This window comes from Anopheles arabiensis, chromosome 3 (genome assembly GCF_016920715.1).
Source record: "Anopheles arabiensis isolate DONGOLA chromosome 3, AaraD3, whole genome shotgun sequence".
NCBI classification, from domain to species: domain Eukaryota; kingdom Metazoa; phylum Arthropoda; class Insecta; order Diptera; family Culicidae; genus Anopheles; species Anopheles arabiensis.
In genome coordinates this window covers 48,204,938-48,232,185 of record NC_053518.1, presented here as the reverse complement: position 1 = coordinate 48,232,185, position 27,248 = coordinate 48,204,938, and the positions used below count along the sequence as shown (strand labels likewise).

Below are 27,248 nucleotides of genomic sequence, written 5' to 3'. Positions count from 1 at the left end.
ACTTTTCTGACAACAGTTGCCAACGTTGCCCAGCGCGCAATACTGGACTCCACCATGCTTCGTACGGGTCCAGTATTGGTATCGGATGATATCTTCCGTTGGTCAGTTTAAAGGGCCCGGCAAAGTCATGGCAGAAAAGCTGTATTCGCTGTAGGGGGAAAAAAACGTTCCCTTTTTCCACGGTGTTCACTGGAAACATATTGTTTCATTTACCGGATACCCTACTTGGACTCGAGATCGAGAGCTCAACCGCGGCAAAATGTTTATCGTCGACCGAGAAAAGAAACACACGCAAAGAGAGCATGTGTGCTGCTGCTGCTGCTGCTGCAAGAAGCGATACCATCTTACGAAGTAATGGATAAAAACCACATAAGCTGAGACACACTACGGCAAAGGAAGTGAACCGCCCGAGAGCTCAAAAGCTCAAACAATGTCTCATGCTTTGGCCACGACGGCGAAACTGGATTAAAGCTGCAAAGTTTACCACCCCGGGGCCATAACCTCGGAGACATCTGGACTTTCTTTAGTGTTGCTTTCGTTTTTTCCCCCTTGCTGTTGTGTTCGTCCGCAGTTTTTCAATTATTATTTCATCCCTTCGCCCTCGAGCCGCGCATTCCTTTAACCCTTCACCGGCTCTATCAGCGCCTGTTGCGTCAACGTGTTTCGTTATGCTGCTTCCTGGCGACACATCGGCGCGTTGTCACGATTCCCCAGGCGTGCACAGTTCGTGCCGTTGCTAAACCGTTTGTTGGATGTGCGTTTCTTTTTTTAATTCCTCCTCACTTTACTCTACAACCACTTTTTAATCTGCTCCCCGGGGCTCCTCTCCCTTTCCGGGCGCTAAATCCCCGCGTCTCCTACGGTCGGGTTTGCGTCCTGTTTTTACTACCTCACTGCCTCGCGCACCCAAAAACACCCCTTTTGCGCGGAACCGACCGACATGGATGCGCAACTTCACCATGATTAACGATTTGTGCTTAATTTTAATAACTGCACAGCTTTACCGCGCGATCCGAGCTTTGCCACCTACGACGAAGAGCGGACGATGAAACGGATAAACTATTGCTATTTATTTTATTTATTATCTTCAGACAATTTGTTGCGCCACACAAAAGCGCCCATTAAGCGCTTGGACGGTTGTGGTTTTGGATTTATTTATTTTTTGTATCCCGTTTCCTCTTTTTTTTTATTTGCACCACCAGTTTGTATGTTTGGTGAAATATTATGGTACCAGCAGGGGGAAACACACTCTGTGTACTCTCCGTTTCATTCAATGCTGGCATTCTTTTTGTTGTGTTGCATTTTCCGCCTCTGTTTGCAAGCATCATTGCATTCGTACATTGCATTCTTAATGATTTTATTTGATTGCGCTTATTAATTTCGATTCAATCAGGACGAATGTGCTCGGGATTAATGTTTCATTTTATATCGAATGAGTCGGGCTGCTTCTCAATAAACATTCAATCTTTCACACTCATTTAACGCGTAACGGTTACGGTCATCAAATCGAACAGCAATTATCGCAACAAACTTATGCTCCTTATCATTTTAACTGTTTCAAGTGCAGAATAATTGCACCAAAGTTGTACTCAGCAGTAAATTTAAAAGTACATAGCTGTGTGTAAAATAGGTTAATAATGAACCACAATGGCAAAGTTTTTCGATATTATTGTTGATAATTTCTTAAGAATATTATTTTGTTTCAAACTCTAAATTTATTATAATTCCTTGCTTTCTGCTTCCTGTTTTGAATGTATACCACCAAACCGACCAAACATGATACTCACATATTAGTTTATCGTTAAGAAGACTTGTTTATACATTCATTTAAAGCATATAATTCACTAAATTCACATATAGCACATACTCACTTTTAGAATCAATCGAAATTGTTGCTATTAAAAATGCTGTCACTGCAGCACAGATTTTGCCTCAGCCCCAAGAGCTGATCGTTTAATGGTCGTTCGACTGTTCCTGCTACCATCAACACTGCACAGCGCAAATCTTTAAAACGGAAGAGACAAACAACTGTACCCCAAAAAAACGCACCCCCATTTCCATTATTACACTCCCGCACACCCGTATGAAGGATGGGTTGCATCAACACCGGTGTCAACGATGGTACCACATCGCATCCATCCAGCTAATGCCCACTGGTCACTGCCATTTTTCGGTATCAAAATTTACACGCAAATGGTTTCACTGTAAATATCTCATCACTGCCCACCCGAGGTTCACAAAACCGTCATCAGCCACCAACACCATCGCCAGGCTACACAACCGGATGGTGCAGCTGGATGGTTCCACTTTTCCACCGGCGCCGTATGTGGTTTTAACGTTCCCTGCTCTTGAAAATCTCTCAACCCGTAGCCACCGCCACGGTCTCTCTCATCATTCACGCTTGCAATGAATTTGGATGGAAAATTCGCTGCAAACCACGACATTCGGTTCTATCCTCTCGTTTATTTATTTTTTTGTGTTATCCGCGCTACTGCTGCCAAAAAAGCTTACCATCGGTGAACAGCACTTTCATAGCCAAACTAAGCACACCACACTCCAGAGCATGTACTCAGCCCGATGCAGCGACCATCAAAGCGAAAACAACACGACTTGTTAGTGGTCGCAAAAATAAAACAAACCCGGCACAGAAAGTGCATGCCCAGTGGCGACGATGGACACAGGACGCGACCAAATGCACCCGCGTATGATGCACCGATACCATGGACACGGTCAGGTCGAGAAACGGTTAAAAATCATCATGACGTTGACTTATGTTTGCCTGGAATCCGGTTCGACATCAGGTGCATCTGCATGGACGACGGGATTTTGCGGATTGGATTTTATTTATGAAACAGCTCTTGTAAGCGCCTGAAAACTTACTCACCACAGCTGCAGCTAGCGAATGCATGCGCGGGCTGAACGGGATTGCGGGATAATGAATTTCGCGGTTCGAAAAATCGCAACCCTGTTCCGGTTTGTGTTAGCTCACGGTAAGCTGCACTGCCTTAGATGTGTTATTTTTGTAGATGATAATTTAACCACTTACCATTCTATAACTACTTTTTGATTGTATCAGTTTCAAAAGCAAAGAAGTGCCGACTAATTATAGCCGTTTGTACGAGTACATGTCGAAAACAATTGTTGATCATAGTTTCAATGGATTACATCAACGCCATCCATTTCATCCAAAATTTTGCGTTGATCTAAGGACAAATACAAGCTTAAGATAATATTATTACAATTCTCTCGTTTCAACACCGGGACTACAATTTATATGTTCCATTTTACACGCTCACCCAGTTCCAACTCCCTGCCATAAAGGGAACCAACACTGCTCGTTAAAAAGGCTGTAGAAACAGCCGATGATAAAGTTGTGACAATTTGCGTAAAGCGTTTTTGCGAACGCCATTTTTTAACACCCAGCGTCGACTACCGACCCACCGCGTGTACTAATTGTCCAGCGCTTCGGCCCTTTTGTGCTCCCGTGCTTAATTCTTGGTAGCTAGGACTAAGGGTGCCCACTGGAGGCTTCAAAAATATGCAATCCGGTTATCCTGTTTACCGGTGTTTTTATTTTTAATGTCCATCCCATAAAAAAACTGCTTCCCCTCCCGGCTCGCTAGCAAAAAAGTACATTCTAACAGCAATTTCAAGCAAATGGACTTGAGGCTTGTGCTAAATTTTGAACCATTTTCCAAGCCATCAACCCGCGCTAGCATATACTCATTGCACATCTGATGCAACGATGCGATAAACAGCGCTGATATACTTTCACAAGTTATTCGTTAAAATAAGTTCTTGTAGCCTGTTGGCTTTGCCCCTCGTTTACACAATATTGTGACGTGTTAACGGCTACGGTAATTATATTTGTTACAGCTCACTCACACACAAACAGCGGACAAAAAAAATGCTCATGCTTTGAAAACCAACGCCAGTAGCACTCTAAAAGGTTCGCCCATCATAAGGCAAGATGTATCAATAAACCAATAAACTAGAAAGGATTTCTTAATGCTGCTTTTAGCTTGTTTTCCATTCCTTTGTCAGGTGAACCAACGATATTTCGATGTTAATTGTGTTTGTCCATCATAGCGTGCAATAAAACTCAATTCCATTCCTGCAAACCAAGAACCACAACCCATTAGAACGTATTTTATATATCTCCCTTTGCCCATCCCTCTTTGCGTCCCATTACATCGGCCGTATCATCTTAATAACTCCCTTTCTTTTCTCCTTTCTTTCTCTTCCCATTCTAGCGGTGGCATTTTCGGTGACGCTGTCAGCGCTGCTTACGCTTGTCACCGTCGTGGCCGCGGACGAAATCCGGGACACACGCGAAGGCGAAACGGTCACGTTAAAATGTCGCTTCAGCGAGCAGTCGGCGGCGAGCGATTTCTCCTACTACTGGGCACGCTCCACCGGCAACAAATTCGACAATGTTGCCATCAAGGGTGTCCAGCTTAACACAAACTACAGGTAGGTGGCAACAGCATATTTACTGCCAATCAACAGAGCGCCCATCGCTCGGCTTCCGGTTTAATATTCCGGAAGCGGTTTCGCATCGGAAATGCACATATTTATTTCCCTCCCGGCGGATTGGTGGCGTTCACTACTCTCCACCCGGTCTCTCTGGCGCAAATAAACGTACCAGTACGGTTATGCGCTACGATGGTTTTTACGTTTGCCGCTTCGTTCCACTGTCTGTTCCAGGGAAGCAAATGTCACCAACGATCAGCGAGTCTGCAGTGGTGGGATCGCTCGTTATCAACGTTGATGCACCCGAACTGCTGCATACCGGTGCACCGTATTGATACACAACCGGTTCCGATCTGGCCCAACTGGACTGTGAGGATTGATGGCAATAATGCGGCTTGTGCCATATCAAACGGTCGAGATTTTGCGTGAATGTGTGTGCACACGCTCGATATGATCGGAAAATGACAACAGCATTTTCGGCGTAGCCAAGCTGTAGATGGGGACGTCGATGTGCAACTATTGATTTTATAGCCCTACCCTCCATAAACGGTGAACGAATTGATGAAGCATATTTAAATGCAGCACATTCATATGCTTTCGACAAAAGCGAGCAATTAGACGACTCACACTCATATGAAAGTCATTACCGGTTCAATCATCGGACTGCGATGCTCCATTGGCATATGTGCATTAATTTTCATCTAAATGCTATTTTTCCGTGGCATACTTTTGCAGCACAGTGAACTAAATTGCCATTTCAGCCTGCGCCAATATACACTACAAGGTTGGTGATGCATTGTGCACCTAATGAACATTATTTTTAAAATTACTGAACGTTTGTTTGCAAAAAAGTAATCTTAATTTCATACCAGTGTAAGATTAACGTGATTTGCGATCTTACAAATCACGCACCTGAATATTCAACGCTTTACAAAATACACACCAAACAGCGTAAACTAACGTAAAATGGTACAGAACATGGGGCTAAAAGCGATTAAGTCCAACACACAAATTTGATTACAGCTTGCAAGCTCCCCCACTCGACAAGGGTCAGGTCAAACACATCATCACCACCATCACCACCACCACCAACGGGGCCAACGTGATTGCTGATTTCCAGCACCCGAAAATGTCCCCCATGCTGCACCTTTCAAAAAATTGAATTTTTCACACAATTGTTTTTTTTTATGTCACCGCGACCTACACCTGCGCGATGGCGTGTCAAAAGCAAGGGAGCAAACAACACCAAAACAAAAAGATGCACGTTGTGCGGACACCTTTCGCTGGTCGGATACCCGCCCGATAACGGTGAAAAGGGGCACCGGTGGGTCACCCCGATCAGGTTAAGGGTTGCCACTTCACACCCCTGTGTGCGGCACCGGCAATGCCTGATACGGCCTTGTGATTGTGCCAGCAGAACCGTACCGAACGCCTGCCGAATGCCCTCCCATCCGTTGGTTTGCCCACCGTGCTCGGGGTCGGGGTCGAAAAGTGTCAAGTGACTGATAAAATGTACACCGAAAACAGGTTTATTATTATTTCATTCTGACAGTTAAGCAACCGCAGCATAAAGACCACAGTGATGAATATTAAACATTTTTAGCGCATAACCGCATAAAAACCGATTCTGGAGCCGAGCTTTCTAGCGGGCGGTGGAGGTGGTTAGGCGGTCGACTGGCTGCTGGTGTACTCGGAAGGAAGAGGGAGATGTACACGCTGTTTGCCAGCCGGGATGAAACATTGCGTCCGGAAGGTGGAAAGCAGCATGGAAAAAAACATTGGAGAAATAAATTTTCGAACAGGATTTTCGAACAAAGCAGCAAACGACGCTCGTCGGGTGAAACACAAATGGTACGCCACTATCTGCGGCCTCCTGCTCATGCAGCGCTCTTCTGTGCGAATACTAAAAGGACTTGAGAGTGCAATGAGTGCTTGTATTACGTTCGGGATGTTAAAAATTTGCATCTTTTTTTGTTATTGTTTGTCCACAGTGTTTGTCGTTAGCGTTCACTTGGCGATGATCCATCATCCATTTATTTTGCCTAATTTTACGTTAGCTCCATTGAGTGCTTTAAAAATGCGTCGTCAAGAGAATGAATGAATCTTTTTTTATTGCGTATAAAAAGGACATTAAGAGCATGCATCGTTGCTAAATAAACACAGACATTGTGGACATTGTGGAACACGAATGATTTCTGAAGCATTGCAAACAAACAAACAAAAAATAACGCTTTTCTAATGAACCTTACGATTACGAGGCGAAAACTAAGCTAATTTTGAACGAGTCTGAGAAAAAAAAAATGTCCATATTTTCTCGTTCTGTTTATCATAAAAGAATATATTAGCAAAATACAATCTTCTTCTATCGTATTGCTGGCCCACGTTCACCCGGCTCAATCTTCGTCAGTTCACGCAACTTGCAAACATGCTTGGAAAACCCCCAGCAAACAGCAAACACGCCGGGCACTACATTTGGTGAACTCAGGTCCTTTTTACTGCTACTTTTTTTTTCTTTCTTACCCTTCGGAAGAAGTTTCGCACAAACTTGGTCATCATGGTGATGCCCCAGTCGAGGAAACAATATTTGTGTCCTACAACACCACGCTCGTACTTGCAACGGTCTTTGATTTGTTCTACTTGTAGTTTGATTTCCTCTGCTTTCTCGTTCCCACTCGCTGTTTCTCATTGTTCTGAGAAGCTTTTATGTTATTTGCCAAATAAGCAATATAGCGCTAACCCAGTGTCACTCCTTGGGTCAGACAAAAATGGGAAAGAAACGTGCGTGCTGCATCGACAGAGCAGAATGCAAGAGATTTGTTTGAGTTGGTGATAGAGTTCTTGTTTTTTTTATTATTCTTCGCTATCAATCACATAGCTCCTTAACCCAAATGACTTTTTCCGTATGGATTTTTGTTGTATGGAAATTTTACTTGATAATTTTAATAGATAAACAAATAAATGCCCTTTGAACAGAACATCCTTCTAAATAAGCAAACAAATTTTTTTTTGAATACATCCTACAAGAAACAAAACACGTTACTCACAACATTTCAAAAGTCGTATTAAAATATTTAAATTTAATAAGCATTTGACTCATGATTTTGATCATTGAATCAAAATGTAAACATTGCAATACTTTTAAAATAAAGTCACAAAGGATAACTCACAATTACACAACATACTGTGGCTGTATGCACCTTGTTCCTGCTAACTTTATACCTGCACACTTATTTAAACTTTCTAACTTGAAACGAACACAAAAAAAACATAATGCTCGCCCCAACATAATTATCCAAAGAATAACAGCTACTTCAGCCGACATTGCGTCCCACCCGCGACTCAACTTGTGAAGCTTGGTCCCCCTCCAAAGGATCATGGATCATTGTTTATGCTTCAGCTATCGCTTTCAAACGTTCCTAACCAAACTTTCCGTCAACAGGCCGCTTCATCAAGGCACAGTTGGTACGTTCCTATGCCGGAACAGACTGTTTGTTGCTGTTGTTGTTGTTTTTTGTTTTGTTCTTACCGAAACTTTAAGGTCCCGTGTAATGCCCCACAACCGTGGGCGAATAGGAAACGGGCCATGGAATGTGTTACGCAAAAATATCACCGACAGGATGGCGGCACCATGGACTTACCGAATCGTAAATCATTGAATCGTTTCCCATTGTAGGTGGCGTGTGGCATGATTTATTTTATGATTGCTTTATTTCTTCTAAATTTTCTGTGCTGTTTGGTCCGGGGAAACACCAAGCAGAGCGGGGGCCAGTAAGAATAGAGGCGCCGGAAACATAAACCCACCTCGCAGGAACAGCAGCAGCAATGGGGGTCTAAGGCTAATTTCTATGCGCCTAATTTTATAGCTTCACATTGGCAGTAACTGTTGACTTGCTAGTTTTGTTTCGATGTATGTGTAAAGCTTTTGTTTTAGGCTTTTGTAATGGTTTATAGTACGAAACAGGCACTGTGTGTGAAAAGCGCACGCATTTTGGAGTAAATTATTGTTCCCCAAAACAAAAACTATTTTAATACTTATCTTTATAACATCCATTTCACTAGTATTTCATTCACAATTAGCTGAATCCATCCTGCTTCTATGGCAGACAATTCAAGCCAATTAAATTCAAGTCGGCTTCAACCGTCGGTTCCCTTTTTTTGTCAGTATTACCTCACCTGATACGTGAAACCAAACTGCTTTGCTCACTGTTTGGCTCGATAAAATCGGTGTGGTTGAAGCTGTGTGTCAGTTCGCTCAGTGCCTGGCAGTTGGAAACTATTTCCTATGTTTTCTTTGCACTTGCAGCTCGACTAAAATAATACGATACTCGCGGAAAGCAGTGCACATATACTAGCTAGAGCACCCGGAACAAGTCCGACGAAGCAGCAGCAATTTGCCAGTGCTGTAGTTAAAATCGAACACGGGACAGGAAAAACACAGCCCTTCGATAGGATTGTTTTTGGGCATGTTTTCCCAAATTATCTAGGTGGAAAATACACGAAACAAACGCATCGCCATCGCATCGCATCGTGAGTGGCTCAGCAATGTTAGAAGTGTGTACTCGAGTGCAATGGAATTGCAGCCCGAGCTCGAACCAGCGCGTACGCGCATAGTGATGGGCATGAAAAGAAGAAAAAAACACGCACACACACATTTCATACAAAATTCTATTCCCAGTAGGCTTTTTGTAGTAGTAGTGCGGATGTTGAGCGAATAGCTGGCGCCAGAATGCGGAAAATCGAATCAACTTTCATGTCACCGTGTGCAAGCGGGCGGAAGCAAACCACACGGCGTACGCTGGAAAATTAATTTCACTGAAGGTCGGTTTCATCTCACGAACCTATCTCCCCCAAAACCGATCTGCGCTCGGTTCTGTGGGCGTGTGGGACTTTTTGCCAGACAGTTCTTACATTGAAAATTAATTGTTTGCTAATCGCGCAGTAGCAGTGCTATTGTTTCTAAATAGATCCCCGTCGCCAGGTTCCACGAAATTTCAAATGTATGTTGTAGTGTTGCCTAAGCTACTGCCTGAAGAGAAAACGAACACGTTTTTATGTTTGCGCACTGCTGAGGCGTATCTATTACATTAAGCGCTCTTTCCGGGGTGTACGCATTCTAGCACGCGCGTGCCAGATCTGAACCGCGAAGCACAATCGTACGTGAAGTCTTTGCTCGAAACAAAGCAATTATGGATTTATTTTTAGCTCCAATACAATCTTTCCGTACCAATGCGAAGAGCATGATTGGCTCACGCGATGCAATAATATGTTTATGAGAAACCTCTAGGAACGCACTTTGGCACAAGTTTCTTTCACTGGAAGTCACTACATTAGTCACTACTCGGTGTGTTCGCTACTTCTTCGGTAAAAGTTCTTTGCCTTATCGTCTTTAGTAAGCGTTTCAATGGATATCAGTATTATCCTCATGCTCAACACGCAATCTTAGTCGGCATGATGGCAGGATGATTGGCCAATAATAAATCAATTGTCAAGTACCTTTCAAGCAATCGAGTAGCATTCATCCTAGCGATAAGTGCGATAGATAATTACTCATAAAATTCCACTAAATTTATGCGTTTGTTTTTCTTGTTGCCTTTTTTCAGGATTGACTTTCGACCAGAGCAGGGTATATACGATCTTACCATTATGAACACATCATACAGCCGGGACAATGGACGGTTTGAGTGCCGCGTGAAAGCGAGCGGCACGGGTGCGGACGTTCACCAGGAGTATTACAACCTGACCGTTCTCACACCACCACAGCCACCCTTTGTCGAGCCGGTCGAGCTGCGGGCAACCGAGGACGAAAAGTTTGATCTGACCTGCAGTAGCATCGGTGGTTCACCGGATCCAACCATCACGTAAGTCGTCACTTTTCTCACAAATCATAGCCACCTCCTCTCATGAAACGCCTCTCTATGCGTTCTTCCCGCCCACAGGTGGTACCGAGTGGGTTCGGAAAAGCCGCTCAAGTCGACCATCACCAAGGGTGGATCGAAGGATCTGCGCACCTCCAGCACCCTATCGATCGTTCCTCGCCGGGAGGACGATGGGGCAAAGTTCCGCTGCGTCGTCTGGAATCGTGCCATGTCGGAGAAGGACAAGCTGGAAACGACAGTCACCCTGTCCGTGAACTGTGAGTAGTACTTGCACGCACGTCTATATCAAAGTTTGCTTTGTGAATCTGCCCTGTGCCGACCCCAAACCAACCGACAACTGTTGTTCGGTGTTACGGACATGAGGAAGAAAGTACAGGCCACCTAGCTTAGATTCGATCGAACCACGATCCAACATCGACCTGGCAATTTGTTTGATGCAAAGCTCATCAAGTCTTTCAATTCAGCGTGCGACTAAAACCCTGCCAGCTGAAAGATGAAACAGTCCACCCAAGAAAACATGACTACAACAAACAGCTACGCAAAAACTTCAGCAAACATTTTCCCTGTTTCCATGCCGTCCTCACCAAGCCCATCCCAACCACCGGGACTGCACCGGGCAGGATGAAAACTTTTGCTTTAGTTCTCGAACTAGAGCTAAAGGTCAATGCAGCACGCTAATAGCTTCATCCTTGGCCGTTGATTGAACTTGTTTATTTATTTTCTCGGCTGAATGTTTTTCTTTCCTAGCTTCATTTGTTCGTAGGAAAACCGTCCAGAAGCCATCAAAGAGAAATATTTCATTAGATACAAGTTCTAGCGAATCGTGTTTTTAATTTCTGCTCCGCTGGAGAGCTAAGTGAAACATTTGCATCAAAGCTCGAGCCGCACTCTTTAGGGGTTTAATTGAATTGAACATAAGTTTCGTTCAATTACAAAAAATACCATTTCCATATTTCAGTTTTGCGTTTTTATACGGAAACCAACATCTCTTTGTATATTGATGTATACACAAGTGCCTATTAATAATTCTCTTATCATTTCTCATGTAAGCATCAGAACCACAAACCAAACCTACAGGGAATGGGGAAATCAATAACCAATTAAACGTAGACACAACAGAAAAGAAATTGATAACGTGCTTTCAACGTTCTCTCGCGAAACAAAGTAAAGAGATACAGAGAGAGAGAAAAAAACAATTATGGTTTCTCATACTAATGAGTTAGCACTCATAAAGCTTCCGACATCACTACAAACGACTCGTTTCTATATTTGGCAGATCAGCCGAGGCCCCTCCGTAGGCTCTACCGTGTGTCATTTATCTTGATGTAGTGCACGCGGAACTACTATTTCCTTTCTTGGGTGGGCTAAGAATTCACCCAAAAATTTTCTGTATGGTTCTCTTTGTCTCGCAAACACCGCCACCGACTGGCGAATTTTTATTCCTTATCCATCCCGGCCAAATCCTTACATGTTTTCCGTCCGGTGATCAATCTTTTGCTGATGCTGCGAAGCAACATTTTGGGGGGTGTGTGTGATAAAATGAGAAAGCACCCACCAGCATGCGGTAGAGTGTGTACAGATATTACCCACCGCACAATTCACGTTTTCGCTATCAAATAACCACCGGAACCCATTTAGCCATCCGGCAAGGAGCGCGTTGAATCCAATCAACGAATGGATATTTATACACATATGAGGGAGGGTTTATCATAAAAGCGTATTTATTATCATTCCCCACTTACGTTTGGCAATGGTTATCGATCTTTGGGCACTGAATTGATGGAATACGTGTTTCTTTTGGTTTTACCGTCGCGTTAGGCTGCGAGCAGGCCCAACATTCTGCTAGGCAAACATTTCCTCTGTCTCACCTGTTCGAACACCTGTGTGTGTGTTCAGTTGTTGACCATGGTTCTAGATATGTTTACATAATCAATTAAAATTCAGTGTAACATTTCCTTCTGCCTAGTTTATGTTTTTTTTAAATAACCGTGCTATTATTTTTGCATTACTTGTAAGAAAAATAGACATAAATGTACGGTTTACTAGCAAGGATCAACAAAACAAACCTAATTTAAAGTAACGAAAAATAGTCCCCACAGAAGTACAGGTTGATCCTCCACCTAGCCCCTAACAGAATAGCTTATGGTTGAAAATTTATAGTAGTAATTTTCGTGGTTTATATCCTCCGGTCAGACCTTCCTCGGGATTATGGTGAGCAAGGTATAACCGTCTTTACCGCCCGGTTCCACGTTCCAGAGCGCCTGAAGACACGCCTGGAATGAGATGAAGCACCCCGTACGTTCGTTTAAATTTTCCCGCAAGTAATCCACTTAAAAAAGGCTGGACAGGTCGCAAAAATACATCTCGCTAGTATCTTCCGCAACAGTATTTCAATGATACTTAATTGAATCACCAACTTTTAAGCTTGATGTACGGTCGATGAAATTACAATATTCCGAAATGACAAGTGGCGACCCTTCTGATTAGCTTTCATTGCAATAGCCAAAAGAAGCAACAAGAAGTAGAAAAGTAGAGTAGAAAAGTAATGTTAGTAAGATGTTTCGAAATAGCTTCGTTGTACAGCATGTTTAAATTTTATATTATTTTTAACACAATCAATGATCCATCACTTATTTCCCTATTTATACTCCAAAACAGTGCTGTCTATTGCGTATCACAATCGTAGGGCGGAGTGTTAACACATTAAGATCAGCAATTTCAGATAAAAGTCTTTTCCGTAAGCTGTTGCGTCAAAACATGACTGCGATGTTGGGGGTGGATTTGAGAATAATTTGGGGGACATGACCTCTACCAGATACACATTTCCAATTTTTTCTTCACGATTCGCGATGTTTTAGATGTTATGTTCAGGCTACGGCAAACGAGGACGAAGAAATGCGATGCGTCTACTACGTGACACTGGTAGCTCCTCAGTTCATCCACCTATCCACCGGAAGCATTTCTATTCACTGCCGCTGTGTACGAGCCCTTGGTTTTTTTCTTCTCTGTGTACATGTGTGTCGATTGTGTAGCCTTCACGAGCAAATCCGATTTGTGGACCAGGCTGTTCGAAACGACATAATTGAAATGATAGAACGCCGCATTCGAAAGCATCCGACCACGGGTTCAGACTCCTCTTGATGGTGGGGTTCCGTTTCACTTTCACTGAAAAGTTCAGTTTTCAGCTGTCCCGAACGGGTCTTGCTCCGGACCGAACCCGAAACAAAGGTAAAACGCAAATCGTTTCTGTTGGAAATTCCGCTTGCAACCAATCGAGCGCGGAATCGAATCCGGAATGCACTGTCCAGCTTTACTTCGGGTCCATTCAATGTGTTTTTTGTTTCTCTCTTCTCCTGCCACTCTTTTGCCTTCCCTAATGGCCGCGAGGTGACACGCGTTCTCACAAACGATTATGGCCACGGCCAGATGAAGAGTGACGTGCCAAAGGGCTCTTAAGGCGCCCTTCCACCGCGCACAGTCTGTTTCTCGTTTCTCGTGCTTCAACAATCATGCCGGTGCCATTTCGGTTCGGGATTATTGTTTCGACTGGTCCCGTGATGCCTTCACTTTCCGTTCGGCGACAACACGTTCGAACGGTAGGAGAGATAGCGCTTTATGTCGCGGATCCGATCCGGTACTACACCCAAGGGAGTCGTTGATTGAAAACGAGCACGTCGTACCGATGGTCCGTACCAGCCGCTGACGTGGCCTCGTGAGTAAAACCGAAAAGAAAACACTACAACGCGAAACAACCACAACACCGACCGGCAAAGAAACCGGAGCAAAGTTCGACTCTAATTTAGCTCCAATTACGCGAAACGCAAGATTAAAATGTTACGAGATAAAAACAGCACAAACAAAGGAAAAGAAACCCGGCTCTTCCGCCGGACGCCGGCACGGACCGTGCGACACATTCCCGATGCCCAAGCAGCGTCACGAAAAGCGATTTAACAATGGGAGTGAGCGATGTTGCGTTATTTGTTCACTTCGTTATGGTTGTTGTTTCTCGTGATTGGTTACATCAATAAAAATGGGTGCTTTCGCTTTTCATATTGACGCTATGTTTCGCCGACGAAACTTTACGCATTTCTTTGCTGCTTTTTGTGTGTGTCTTCCCCTGCCCGACGGTTCTGAGTTTTCGTGCTGTTTCGTTGGCACAAAGTTTATGGTCTGCGATGATAATTGCGAAATTGGTGAGGTTCTAGAGCTTGGTTCTGACCGCGTCGATGGTCCGGTCGATGGAATGATTCACCACCGGCTGTTGATTGCCGGAGTGTGCGGATCCTTTGCCACGGACGTATTTAAAGCCGGCCGGATTATTTCGATGAACCGGCGCGGAAACCATAATTCCGTCCAATCAATCGTGCGGTTCAAGCTGGACCCCGAGCGCGATCAGTGATGTGCGAGGGCTATTGATTCGACGTTCCATCGAAAACGAAGCGGTAAGGATTATACACGATACGTTGCGAGATGATTCCGTGATCGATGTGCCTGCACTACGGCGGTAAAATATGCTGCCCATGCTGCCTAAATTCATCCTATCAAGGCTAAGATTGTGGCATATTGGAGTATCGGTTGGTGCTATAATTTGAAGCACATGATTAGTGGCAATTTATAATACGCTGTAGATTCTACAGTTCCCTGCTCAGGTGGGATGTGCAGTATTTATACCACACAACGCATCATTTTCAATTCAGTTCATCAGACGAATCATCGACGCATCACATCATCGACACTCTACACCGATTCTACTCTACGAATTCTATAAAACGGGTAAAGAATGTGTTTTGCAACGTTGCGTTAATTTATTAGAAAAAAAGTATTTTCTTTACTAAACGGTTGTTGAAAATGATACAAAGCAACAGAGATATTCTTTTCAACGTTGTCATAAACGAAAAGCAAATCTTTGTTATTCAAATCAAGTTATTTACCACCTCAATCATGGATAGTAATGGAAACATCAAACAAAACCAGTGCTCCATTCATGCCTCCGACCACATTCATGATGACATAAATAGTTCAAAAATGCGTTCCTTATCCGCTCCGCTTAAATGCTACAATGTTAAAACACTTCAAGTTTCACAGGAAGGCGGTCTGTCGGCGAGCAGTAGAGATGAGATGATGGAGATAGTAAATAATGTCCATACAGGGCACCGTGCTAGAACCGCCCCGCGAATCGTGACGCAGCGTCAAGGTGATGATTCGAACCACCCAGGAATTTGTTTCCATCAACATGAATAAGAAGGTGAAGCAGAATGGGATCGCGGCAAAGAACCTAGCTTCAGCAGAGCTCGCTCCAATTGAACGGAGATGCTGATGGCGGCATGCTCTAAAAAACGATACAGACACCAATAAAGTGTTTACCTTTAATGACGGGGCAGAAAAATATCAGTCCGATCGTGGACCAGGATAGCCATAAACCGACAGCCTGGAGATAATAGAAAAAAAAAGCACACGTAAGGTGTAGTATAAAATTTCAATTCACGCGTAAATTATGGCCTAAAAGTGTCCAATGGCGTCGGCGTGGTGTCGGCAAAATCACATCGCCTTTTGCCACCGGAGCCTAACCGACGTTGAAGCGTAATGATGGCCCGATGCTCGGAATACGTTTACCCCGACGGAACGTTTTTCCAATCACCATCCTTTTTTTTACGCGACGCTCCTTTTGCATTTGCCATGCTTTCGCGCGTCGGGTTTGCGAGTAGAGTTTACGCACGCGGTTTGCGAGCGGTTTCGCGGGGGGTGGGGGAAATATTATCCTGCAACCGCGACGAAAAAGATGTATGAGTGCCACGGCCAGAATATTTCATCCGTTGAATCGTAATCAATAAATGCCAAACCGTAAATGAACGCCATTTGTCATTCATCATCATCACGTCATTCCCGGTGAATCGTGGAAGCAACCGCAACAGGAAGCAATCGCAATGGCCCCAAAAAAAGGGTGCGTCAATTTTCGGCCGTCAGAAAATTCGGTTATCATCGTTGCCTTGCGGTGAAATGAGTTTGCTGATGTCAAGAATTTTTGCTATACGATGATGATAAAACACATGAAAGTATGAAAAATACAATCTTTTTTATTGCATTGTATCACCTACATCACAGGAACGCAAAACTCTAAATATCTCCACATTTTCCACATTTTTTTTTCTACTGTGACACATGACGTTTCATCTCACAACCAAAAGTTTCCCCTCCTGCGTTTCATGATAGTCGCACGATATGCACGAGGTGGTTAGTGGACTCGTTTCCAGGGCACCTTTCACTTCGTTTTGAGCTGCACGCTTTTTTGACCTTTGAAGGCGTGTCTAATAAGTGGCCAAAGTCACGCATGTATCGCTTGATTATCGGGCTATAAACACCCATTTTTTATTGTGGAATCAATCATATTCACTCGTTGCGTTCGTTTTCTTATTGAGTAACAAATGGCCCAAAGCGTTCGATTCTAATTTGCGAAATGCTCTTGATATTTATTGTTTCATTTCACGGCATTTTAAAACTTTGCTGTAAGGTAAGTCGGGACTAACATTTCAAACGAATAGGTGACACATTTTTTGTCATAAATTAATGCTCACCGATTGCGGACGGATGCATTTTAATCCATTCCCAGGGCTAACCGCTTATGCAATTCACTATTATTGATTTCTTTTTCCCTCTCTCTCTCGCTCTGAGGGATTAAAGTTATGCTTGAAGCTATCGGCACCATATTCCTTCGAGGCCCCAATTCCGCGGTATGTTACACAGAGAAAGCTTTCCACAAGTCTTCGAAAGGTACGCACAGCTACCAGCGAGCAGCTAACAGCGTTCTAATTATGAATCGTAATCAACGCTAACGAAGCTCTTGCAGCATGGCAAGGAGATGTCCCGAATCAGCAGCACCCATACTCACACCCGGCCCTCATATCATCCAACCCAATCGTCACACACAGAAAACTGGTAAACAAACACCTTTTCCTCAGTTGCTTGCTATCCCATGCAAACGAGATGCCGCTCTCGAAACGGCGAAAAGCCATTAAAATTAATCAAACACGTCTGTCTGGCACGGGATATTGCTTCGACGGTGGTTGTGCTTTTTCGGGATCGAGCAGCTTAAATGATTGCTTCTGTGGCATCGCGAGACCATACCGGGACACCGTTAAAGAAGTCGAACGTACTCTGAAGTTAGAGAAAAAAGGGAACTTATCCCCCGGTTCTCCGCAAGTCTTTCCGTCCGGGGTATGGTTCTAGGGCTCAAGCCCTGGAAAGGTATTTATAACGGGGGATTATAATTAGTGAGAATGTGATCGAATTATACGGGATGTTTTATGGGGACAGCGGTACCACGTGTCGTTTGCCTCGAGGATGGCTAATGGAATGACTCAGTCATTTCTAGCATGTTCTACACACCATGCCGCGATGTTTTTGAACTATCTTGCCCCATGAAACGAGCTGGTCGCCAGTGTCGTCTTCCGGCAAATAACATCCTGTGATATAATGTGCCGAACCATACGGTTCCGACCAACGTAATGGCCAGCTTCGCGCGTGTTCGCTTGTATGTAAGCACAATTTCTTACCCGAAGCTACTAACACCGTCTGACTGGCTGTTGTTTTGCATCGCACTTCTCGTTATAAAACACCCGGTGTATGAGTACACCGATACACCATACTCTCAAACTTCAGTGAAGTACATTTCACAGGGCTTTATTATCCTATGTGTGTGTGTGATTGTATGTTTGTATGAGTGGAACGCAATTTTCCATACTCTCGACTAGCCGCCACAGTGACGGCTGTCTGTGAAATTGCAGAAATCATACAACGCAACGACACCGGGACTGGCGAAAAAGGCTCACTGTGACCCTTTCACTGATTCTGAACCAATGTCATGGAACGGAGTTTATTTGCTGTAGACACACACACACACGCGTCCTTTCCCTTGCAAAACACTGTCGATGGATACGGCACCATAATGTCCTGTGTCTCGCTGCCAAGCCATGCCACAAGGAGCACAAGGAGCATTGGGACAATGGGACGGTTAGCAAAAATTCAAAACACACCCCGGGGCAGCCTTTGAATACACGAAAATTTGCAATCAACATAAATTACCGAGTGAAATTAGATGGCAATAAATAGCTGCATTCCATCTGCTCCGATCGTACAGTTGCACCGTGCAGATGCAATTGCCACTGCTCTTCTCCCCTCATGCAACCTGCCGCTGGTTGTGACAAATTACGGGAGCCTGCAGTCACGTCCAGTATCGTACAGCGACAGAAAAGAAGTGCTCCATTACTCTTCATATGACTTGTACCATCATTAAGATTCCAAGTTTATGAATGCTACTTCATGTATGGCATGCGTTAAAATGTGCACGATGCTTTTGATGAAAATAGAACTCTTTCTTCTGTCGGTTGGTGGGTGACACTAATAATGGAAATATAGTTTTTTTTGTTATACACAAGCTTCTTTTTCTTCTTCTTATTTTGGCCAAACAACCGTCGTCGGTCAAGGCCTGCCTGTACCACTTGCGGGCTTGGCATTAAGTGACTTAGGAATTACCCCCCATAGCAGGATAGTGAGTCCTACACGTATATCGGCACGATGCATTGGGGGCTTGAACCCATGATGGGCATGTTGTTAAGTCGTACGAGTTGACGACTGTACTACGAGACTGGCTGTTATACACAAGCTACATTGCTATAAATAGAATCGATTTAAATATTTTGTGGTTAAAATATGTTCTATGAGGGTCACATAGAATTGTGAAATGGTGGGGACAATAATGAAGATTCACAACAAAGTAAGATTCATAACAAGTTGTTAAAAAGCGATTGCTGCCATCAAGCAGACTTTAATCACATCACATTTCATCAATAGGAACTCCATTCCTTTTATTCAAAACCAGAGCGAGCGCTCTACCATGCTTCCTATTGATAGCCTCGAAACGATAATGATTCTGAACGCAAGACGTCATAATCCATGTCATGGGAAACAATTAATAATGCTCAATTATCGCGCTGATGAATAAAGTATTGTCCCACAGCTTTCCGCGCGTTCCGTCCCGAGGGATTTGCATTCATCGACAGAAGCCCCAAACCAGACCGCCCCGTCCCGAACGAGTTGCAGCTTTCACTGCACGGCTCTTTATCCATTTTTCATACCGAAGACTGTGCATGGTTTCTCACCGTGCTGCAAAGCACTTGCTTGCTTGCAGCACCGTACCGCAACATTAGCGTCTGCCAACACCTAATCCGGAGCACCGGGACGGAGGGGAAGGAAGCAACTTCACGGATGCTTTCGAAGATAATGAGACTTCAATTGAAAAGCGAGCATACAATAGCTGCAGGCTGGTGCGGGCATGGACGGGCGAGAAAAATGCCTTCATCCCGTAATGCTCACCTTTACACCATTAATCATGTGCGCAACAATCATCACAATCATAACAATAATTCCGGCAGTTGCCAACAAGAGACTGGTCCGTTCGCTTCTCTGGGGTCCTGTTCGTTAGGGATGCGTCTGGGATGCCGGCTTCGGATGGGCCGGACGCCCGACTTGCGCTTAATACACTCGGGTCCAACTTAACGATCCCTGCCCATTGTTCCGACCTTGGCCAGCTTGGAGGGAAGCTTTTGGATCGGATCCCGTGACCGAGCATCACGAGTTTTGATGTCGGCAGCGGTGGCCGATGAAGGGTTGTTAGCCGCTCGATGAACACACTCTCGAGCCAAACACCGAGCCATCAAAACCCGCTGGAGTGCTATCAACGCTCATCGCGATGCTCGAGATTGCTACAACATTTAGCACCAGTATTACACGTTGCTCACAACAAAAGCTCACTCGCACTAACGCACAGCAATTTAGGTGAATAGGAATACCAATATCTGCGCACAATTCTGCGCCTGTTGGATATTCTGAAGCATATGCTTTGCATCCACTTCCCAGTGCGCTGAAAACACGCGCGCAAAGAATGATAGAGCGCGCAAGTGAAAGCGAAAGATCCACCCCGGAAACTAACAGCTCTTGAAAAGTGCCCGCCGAGGCCAGGCCCCAAGAACTGATATGAAACAAAAGTAACCCCAAAACCCACCCGACGGACCCGGCAGCACATCAATCCAGGATGAACGGCGGGGAAAGGTTGGGGAGAGGAGAATCATTACGAAACGGTTCTCTTCGCACCATGAACCTGCGGACGTACCATTGGATTTTGGGAACGATTACCTACAAACTGATGAGTCAGGGTTTACGGAGCGGTGCTGGCTGCTGCTGGCGGCAGGGATGGGTTTGATGCTGGGATTGGATTGAAATTTAATGATGAAATGGATCACTTACCCGACCGCTCCCGAGCAGGATCCGTACAATCCACTTGATGCTGATACTCGCTTTGCTCTCCATCCATCTCGTAACACGTGCTTGCGTTTTCGCATTCATCAACCATTTTACCTTTGCCTGCGTACACCTTCGTTCGATGATTGAAAGCACTCTAAAACGGAATTGCGCGCCGAGAATTGGAATGACCGTCCGGCCATACACGAATCATGAAAAGCGATTCGAACGCACCTACAACCCTTTCCACCTCTACGTGCACCTTTCTTCCAACGTTCTGCCACTCTATCCGCATCCTCAACATCATCATCATCATCATCACCATCATCACCGTCATTGTCATGGATGGTTGTCTTAGGTCTTATGACCTCCACCATCTCTCTCAACTTGCTCCTGTTGCCACCGACCACCAAACCAATGAACGCAGTAGCAGACCCAAAACATCAACGAACGCCCTTTACAGCGGTGTGGAAGTGATTATCGATTGAGATAAAGCGTGAATTATTTAGAAAACGACCAGCACTGGAGCAACCTCCAATCGACAACGGCAGAGATCCCTTTCTTGGCCCCGTCGGGCTTGTTTACTCCTGACACTTTCAAATTATCATTCCGTTTGATATTTCGTTTCTTTTTTTTCTCACCTCATCCTTGCCAGTACAACTCCAGCGTCTTGTTACGTTTGCGCGCGTCCCCTTTTGCACTCGCTCTCGTTTCTTGCTTCGGTAGAGCGGAAATTTTTGCTTCAATACCCGATCCACCCGATGATCGTCGCACCGCACCACACTTATGATGGCGCACCCTACCCTGTTTACAATCAACGATTTGGGAAGTAAAATTTGAGTTGAGTTTATAAGCGAACAACAACAAAAAACACACACTCGGAAAACATTAAAGCGAAGCGAAACACAGGCTTCCCTGGCACCGTCGTTTTCGCCGCGAAAGCGTCGTTGCGTGGTAAACCTTCGCCGGAGATCCTTCCAACGCCTACAATCAACACCGTCATCACCGTTGCTGCCGACGCCGCCAGATGCAACACTCCGGCAGGCCGGTAGAGGCGAACACTATTTTCGTTTCGGTTAGTGCTTTCGCTCGATTAACGTCAACGCCACCGCTGTGTTAGAACCGAGCCCCAGCCATCCGCAGGATAGAGGCATATCCTCCCGAGGCAATTTAGTTTCGGGCCACTCATTCGAAAGCTTCCATGCAGCTTGGGCTTAGGTGTGTATGTCTGTGTGTATTAGAGCAGGGGCTATGGCTGTGGAGCATAAATAATTAATTATGTGCTCGGTGCGCTTGCGGCCGTTGATGTAGCCCCGTAAAGCCTCATCGATATCGTTCTCACGTAAATGTTTTCGCCTTTTCTTGTGACGCCTTTTCGCTGCGTGGACTAAGCACAGGGTTCGCTCGTTCGACAATTTCGAGCTCTCGGACGGAGAGCATCGATCGAACAAGCCTCCGAAAAGAACACTTGCCAGGGCTAAGCAATCAATTAGGATTTTGTGTTGGTATCCTCGTGTTTGTGATACAGAAAAAAAGCGAACAGGCATGTGACGACTTTCTTTCCATCGACTTGCAATGCCTCTTTCCCCACCATGGAAGCCGTCATTTTTTACGTTCCACCAACCCCAAAAGAAAAGCCTCCATTTATGGCCAGGATTCGGGAGTAGTAAAACACCACGCGAAAGGCTGAATACGGTAGCGTCCCCGTATGCGATAGATGTTTTAACAAAACCTCCGACCACCTTCCCGGGCTGAAAAAGTATTCCCGCTAACCGTTGTGTGGCCATTTTTTATCTCATCTTGTAACCGCAACCGGAGCAAACCAGGCAACAACCAGCAAAAAAAGGGCACGACGGTGGTGCTGACTTTGTTCCGCCTCCGGCAGTTGGTTGGCTTCGGCAATATTAGTTTGTATGGCCAACGAGTCATAATGTGGTCCGGTAAAGCTGGCACGGGAAAAGTTCAGTCAATTATTGTAATTTGACGGGCCGCCTAACGATGATGATGATGTTGATGGGTAGCACACATCCCGGGACACCGGGTGAGGAGTGCAACAAGCGCGGCCCAACGATGGTCATAAGTATGATGAATACCTGCTTACCTGCACACCAAGACCCGCGCGCCGAGGGTTCGGTTCAGTTAAGGTTTGATTAATTTTTAAGACGCTGATGAATGGCTGCCCCCTTTCAACACCTTCAGCGCTCAGATGCAGAAGAGGTCTGTTATTGGAGCATTTGCTTGGCGATGAATAGGCTTTACTGCTTCGCTGTGTCTATGCGCGAGTCGGACATGTGTCTATCCGCGGGTCGGCGCGGGGGTTTGTATTTGTTCACATTCCATGACTTACACATGGCTTCACACCTATCGGGTGCGTACATGTCATCCGGCCCAAGTCTATTCATACAAGTGCTGGAATTGACACCGATGCTAGGAGCTCTCGGAATGACACCTTCTGATTGCTGAAGAGGCATTGCATGAGGACAAATATTGATTTAAAAACTCCATTCTTATTACACCTCGGTGGAGGGGCTCGTTCAAACGCATCTTTCTCGCATACTTTTTTCTGCATTCAAACGTTCGTTCATTGAACTATTCTTTGCTCTGGGGTGTGAACTTTTAATAAGTCCACGTTTCAAACTGTTATATTATGTTCTTCCCCATAGCTGATGTGCAATCCTTATACCGAACAAAGAATAATACAACCCTCTCTTGCTTAGCAGCATACTGATGCATTTCTTACACCAAACTGCACTGAATGCACTGCATATTGTCTTGTTTTATGTAGAGTTAACATAAAAAAAACCTCAACCAACCAGTACGGCGAGACAGACAGGATGCATTACAAAATGCACTCAATTATCGTGCCTTCGTAAACAATCGATCCGGTTCGTTCGATCGTCCAACACGAACACGTGTGCTGTTTGGCACCGAACCGGTTCTCCAATGGTGTTGAAACTCGGTTTGACTCCGGGCCGATGTTCGATGAATTCTAACTGCATTCAATACGGCGCGGTACGGTTGGAATAGCTTGCAGCCGACCAAACGAGAAGCGGGGAGCAGAACTGATGATTATTTACGTTACAGTGCGTATTTTGGGAGCTGTTTACTTTCCTGGTATGCCTGCCTACGTTTTGTGCCATGCCCGGTCAGACAGTTGGTTGGTTGGTTGGTTGGATGCTGTTGGTGGTTTGTTTTTCCTTCCCTATGTAAGTTCTCATTCCTTGGGCCGAGTCCATTTCGAATGTTTTTCAAACCCCGGCGGCCCCAGCCTTCCAACGTCCAACACGCGGTCGTGCTGCTTTTGCTGCTGCTGCTCCGTGCCGATCTTGCAATCTTCTTTTCCACTAAAACAGTTCAACTTAGCCGGGTCATTGCATCTGGAACGAATGAACGAACAATGTGTACAACTCGTTGAATGTAAACAAACCGTGCGTTTGGCTTCGTGCCTGGCGGCTCGTTTTTTTTTTTTTTGTTCCACCGCACCCTGCGATCTTCTCCTCTCCGGATTGCTCCGGGCATGGGGGTTGGGTTGTGAAAAATGGCCACAAGAAAACTAACAACTAACGGGTCCAACGCTTTTTCACGACCCACTATCACACCTCATCCTCTCATGGAGAGAGAGAGAGCGTCAAGATGCGAAGCTAAGCAACGATAAATTACAATGTAAAATAAACAATCGACTGTTCGCAGCAGTGCAGCATCTCACTAGCTGCTAGCGGGCTGTTGCATGACTTACCTGGGGCGTTTGCCGAGACACACAGACACAACCGGGGGAGGAAACATAATACATACCTTCCCGGTTGTTTTATCAGGAGGGGACGGAACGGAATCTGCTGAATGGACTGATTTTCATCAACTCTAATCAAACTAGATCACACACATAAAAGAGCAAGCAAACGATGTCCGCCAACCTCCACCATTGGTAATGGGCCCTCCAGCTTCAGTTTGCATTGTCCCGCAAGTGCGAAAAAAAGAACAGTCCCCATTGCTCGTCCGGAAACGAGAAGCGCAAAAGCGAAAGCTCCCTCCTCAGGCCTCTACCAGAAGGGCGCGGCGGCACCTCGTCACGATTTTCTTAGCACCTTCTTTGTGTGTATGTTTTTTTCTGTTTTCTGCAACGATCTGAAAGAGCAAGAGCTTTCTTTCCTCTATTTCCCAAGGCCCTCGGTGGCACCTTTCGCTTCCGGGAGCGTTCGTCGCTAATGCTGCTCCCCGCTTGGCGGCCACCGTGCGCCACTGCCGCTGAGCCCATTTCATTTGTTCCCATTTCTTCCGATCCAATCGCTGCTGGGAGCTGCTGCTCGACATCGAGTCGTACTCGTACTCGGCTGACAATGCAGAAAATTACGGATTACGGAACGGTGTGGATCACTCCCAAACACCCCCACCGACCGCCAGATGGTACGCGCCTGGCGCCATTTCCACGTTGACATCGCGCGCGCGCGCGCCTCGCTTCCCGCCCTCTGCTAAACTGTGCACGTGTTTGTGTATGGATGTGTATGTGGCACGGGAAACCAGAAAACAAACATCATTAGAGCGGACGGCAGTTGTAAATTGCATGGATGCGCGATGGCGGCACTCTCTGGCGGTGATCTGGCGGTGCGCGTTACGTCGTTGGTACCGTTTCTGCAGCTGCTCGTATTATACTCGCCCCCAGCCCGCTGCTCGTACCTGGAGTCGCTCGTTCTTCCGTTCCCATTTTGCCACGTTCCTTTCACTGCCGTTCTTCATGGCACTTACACAGTGGCCATGCTTCAACCACTCACCTTTCACTGATTACCAGCATCAGCGAGTGGCGAAGTTGACGACGCACCGAGACCGACGCTACGGAATCAAACATTGGACTTTCTGCTCACGCGCCACAAACTATTTATCCCGCTTGCCCGTCCCCTGACTATCCAAGGCGCCCGGTAACAGGAAGCGTGTGCCTCCCCAGCTTTCATGGAACAGTTACCGTTTTAAGCATGCTAGGTGTCTTTCGCAAACAAGCTCCATTTCCATGTCTACCTTCTGCCGGTCGCATCATGCCGCACCTTTTGCTAACCGTTGATGGCCTGGTGCTGAATGGTGGATGCCATGGAGGTGCGGAGGTAATGGGTGCGTCTTATCAATCTGCCAGGTACTAACTGTCACTCCGATTATGAACGCACATTGCCACTAATGTGGTGCGTTGCCAGTGCTACAGAAGAGCATTCGTGCTAGGCTACCACTATTGTAACGGCCATGGCGAATGGTATAGGCTTTTCAATAATCTCCTTGGCGCACATTTCATTTTGCCGAGACGGATTAAGCACAACAATGACCATCGTTTTGTTTGCCGCAAGAATATAGCATTGCGCTAACGGTATGAACATGTTTGCCAACATCAATAGAAACGCCTGCAAACAAACTGTAAACCAATATATTTTGCACATCTATTCGGATTAATTTCTCTTCCTGTCTTTGTTGCATTCTGCTTCCGTGTTTTAGTTAGGGGATTAATTTTCCTATACTGCATATGTATATTACGAATACCACTCATATAAATAACGTCAATAACAATGTTTTTCTTTTTTTCTTTCTTTCACAGGTAAGTCCATATTTGCATTTATTGGCTCACTAAAAAAGGCAACAAATCATCATAATGTAAAACAGTTCCACAAACAATTCGGCAGCTTGGAATCACGAAAGCCTCCATGCAACACGTACCTAGCCAACTAACCATTACGTTCGCCCCCTAAACGGTCGCTAATGGTAAATCAAACAAATCAATTCCCTTGCCATGGTTGAAATGAACTGCAATGTTGTTGTTTTTTTTTCACCCTTTATGTGCGTTTGCACAGTTTGGTATGGTTCGCTTCCCAACAGTCATAAAGTGTCCGGCCACAATCAAACGGGAATCCTTCACCATGGCCACAGATTTATGACATTTTCGCACTCCCGGCCTAATCTGGCCCGTGTCTCGGGGCAGTACCAGGGTTTGAAGAAGCGGCCCGCTGCTTTTGCATCGGTCAGTTATGGCGTCACTAATTATGAGAATCCACAGCAAATTGCCCTCAGACACGCTACGTACTGTATTGGTCGTTGAAAATGTGGGCCGGCACTAGATAGCTCCGCTAAAGGGAACTCTACCTAAAGGGGCAAGCGTGTTTATCCTTTCTTCCAAACCCATCCTCCCCGCACGTGGCGACGTGTGTGTGTGTGTGAATTAGAATAATGCATGCGAAACACGCCAATGCCAAGCAATGGGTACATCACATCCGTACTGGATCCGTGTTCAATTGTGTCCTTTTTGCCACCCAGGGACAGGAATGGAAATGAACAGGTTCTAAATACGTATAAAAGCTTCCTTCTCATAAATTCATGGTGCCCTCCGCTAGCAGCTGGTTTTTTACCTCACACTAGCGCTTACCCAGCATAGCACTGAGCATCGAATTTGGCACGCACGTGTGGCTCCCAAAAACCGGGGGCAATGATTTCCATCGGTTCATACATCACTTTCGGGTCGTGCGATATCGTGACCCGGTAGTAAATAATAGTAGCAACAGCTTTACTACTAGCGAAAATGATAAACGGGTGGACTACTAAAAGGATAGCGAATTTTCCGACCTCGCGTTAGGGGTGTGA

The 27,248-nt window shown here is 45.4% G+C and overlaps 1 protein-coding gene across 8 annotated transcripts in view; it reads left to right on the top strand.

The window, feature by feature from the left end:
- Positions 1–27,248, top strand: part of LOC120904669 (hemicentin-1-like) — a 160,080-nt gene that overhangs the window by 61,421 nt on the left and 71,411 nt on the right. For 7 of the 8 annotated variants that reach the window (XM_040314861.1, XM_040314858.1, XM_040314860.1 and 4 more), the window contains exons 3-5: positions 4,254–4,473; positions 10,074–10,331; positions 10,410–10,606. In XM_040314861.1, the coding sequence (XP_040170795.1) occupies positions 4,254–4,473; positions 10,074–10,331; positions 10,410–10,606 (675 nt within the window). Of the gene's footprint in view, positions 1–4,253; positions 4,474–9,187; positions 9,292–10,073; positions 10,332–10,409; positions 10,607–27,248 lie in introns of those variants that run through there. The other variant, XM_040314862.1, reaches the window with a different exon arrangement.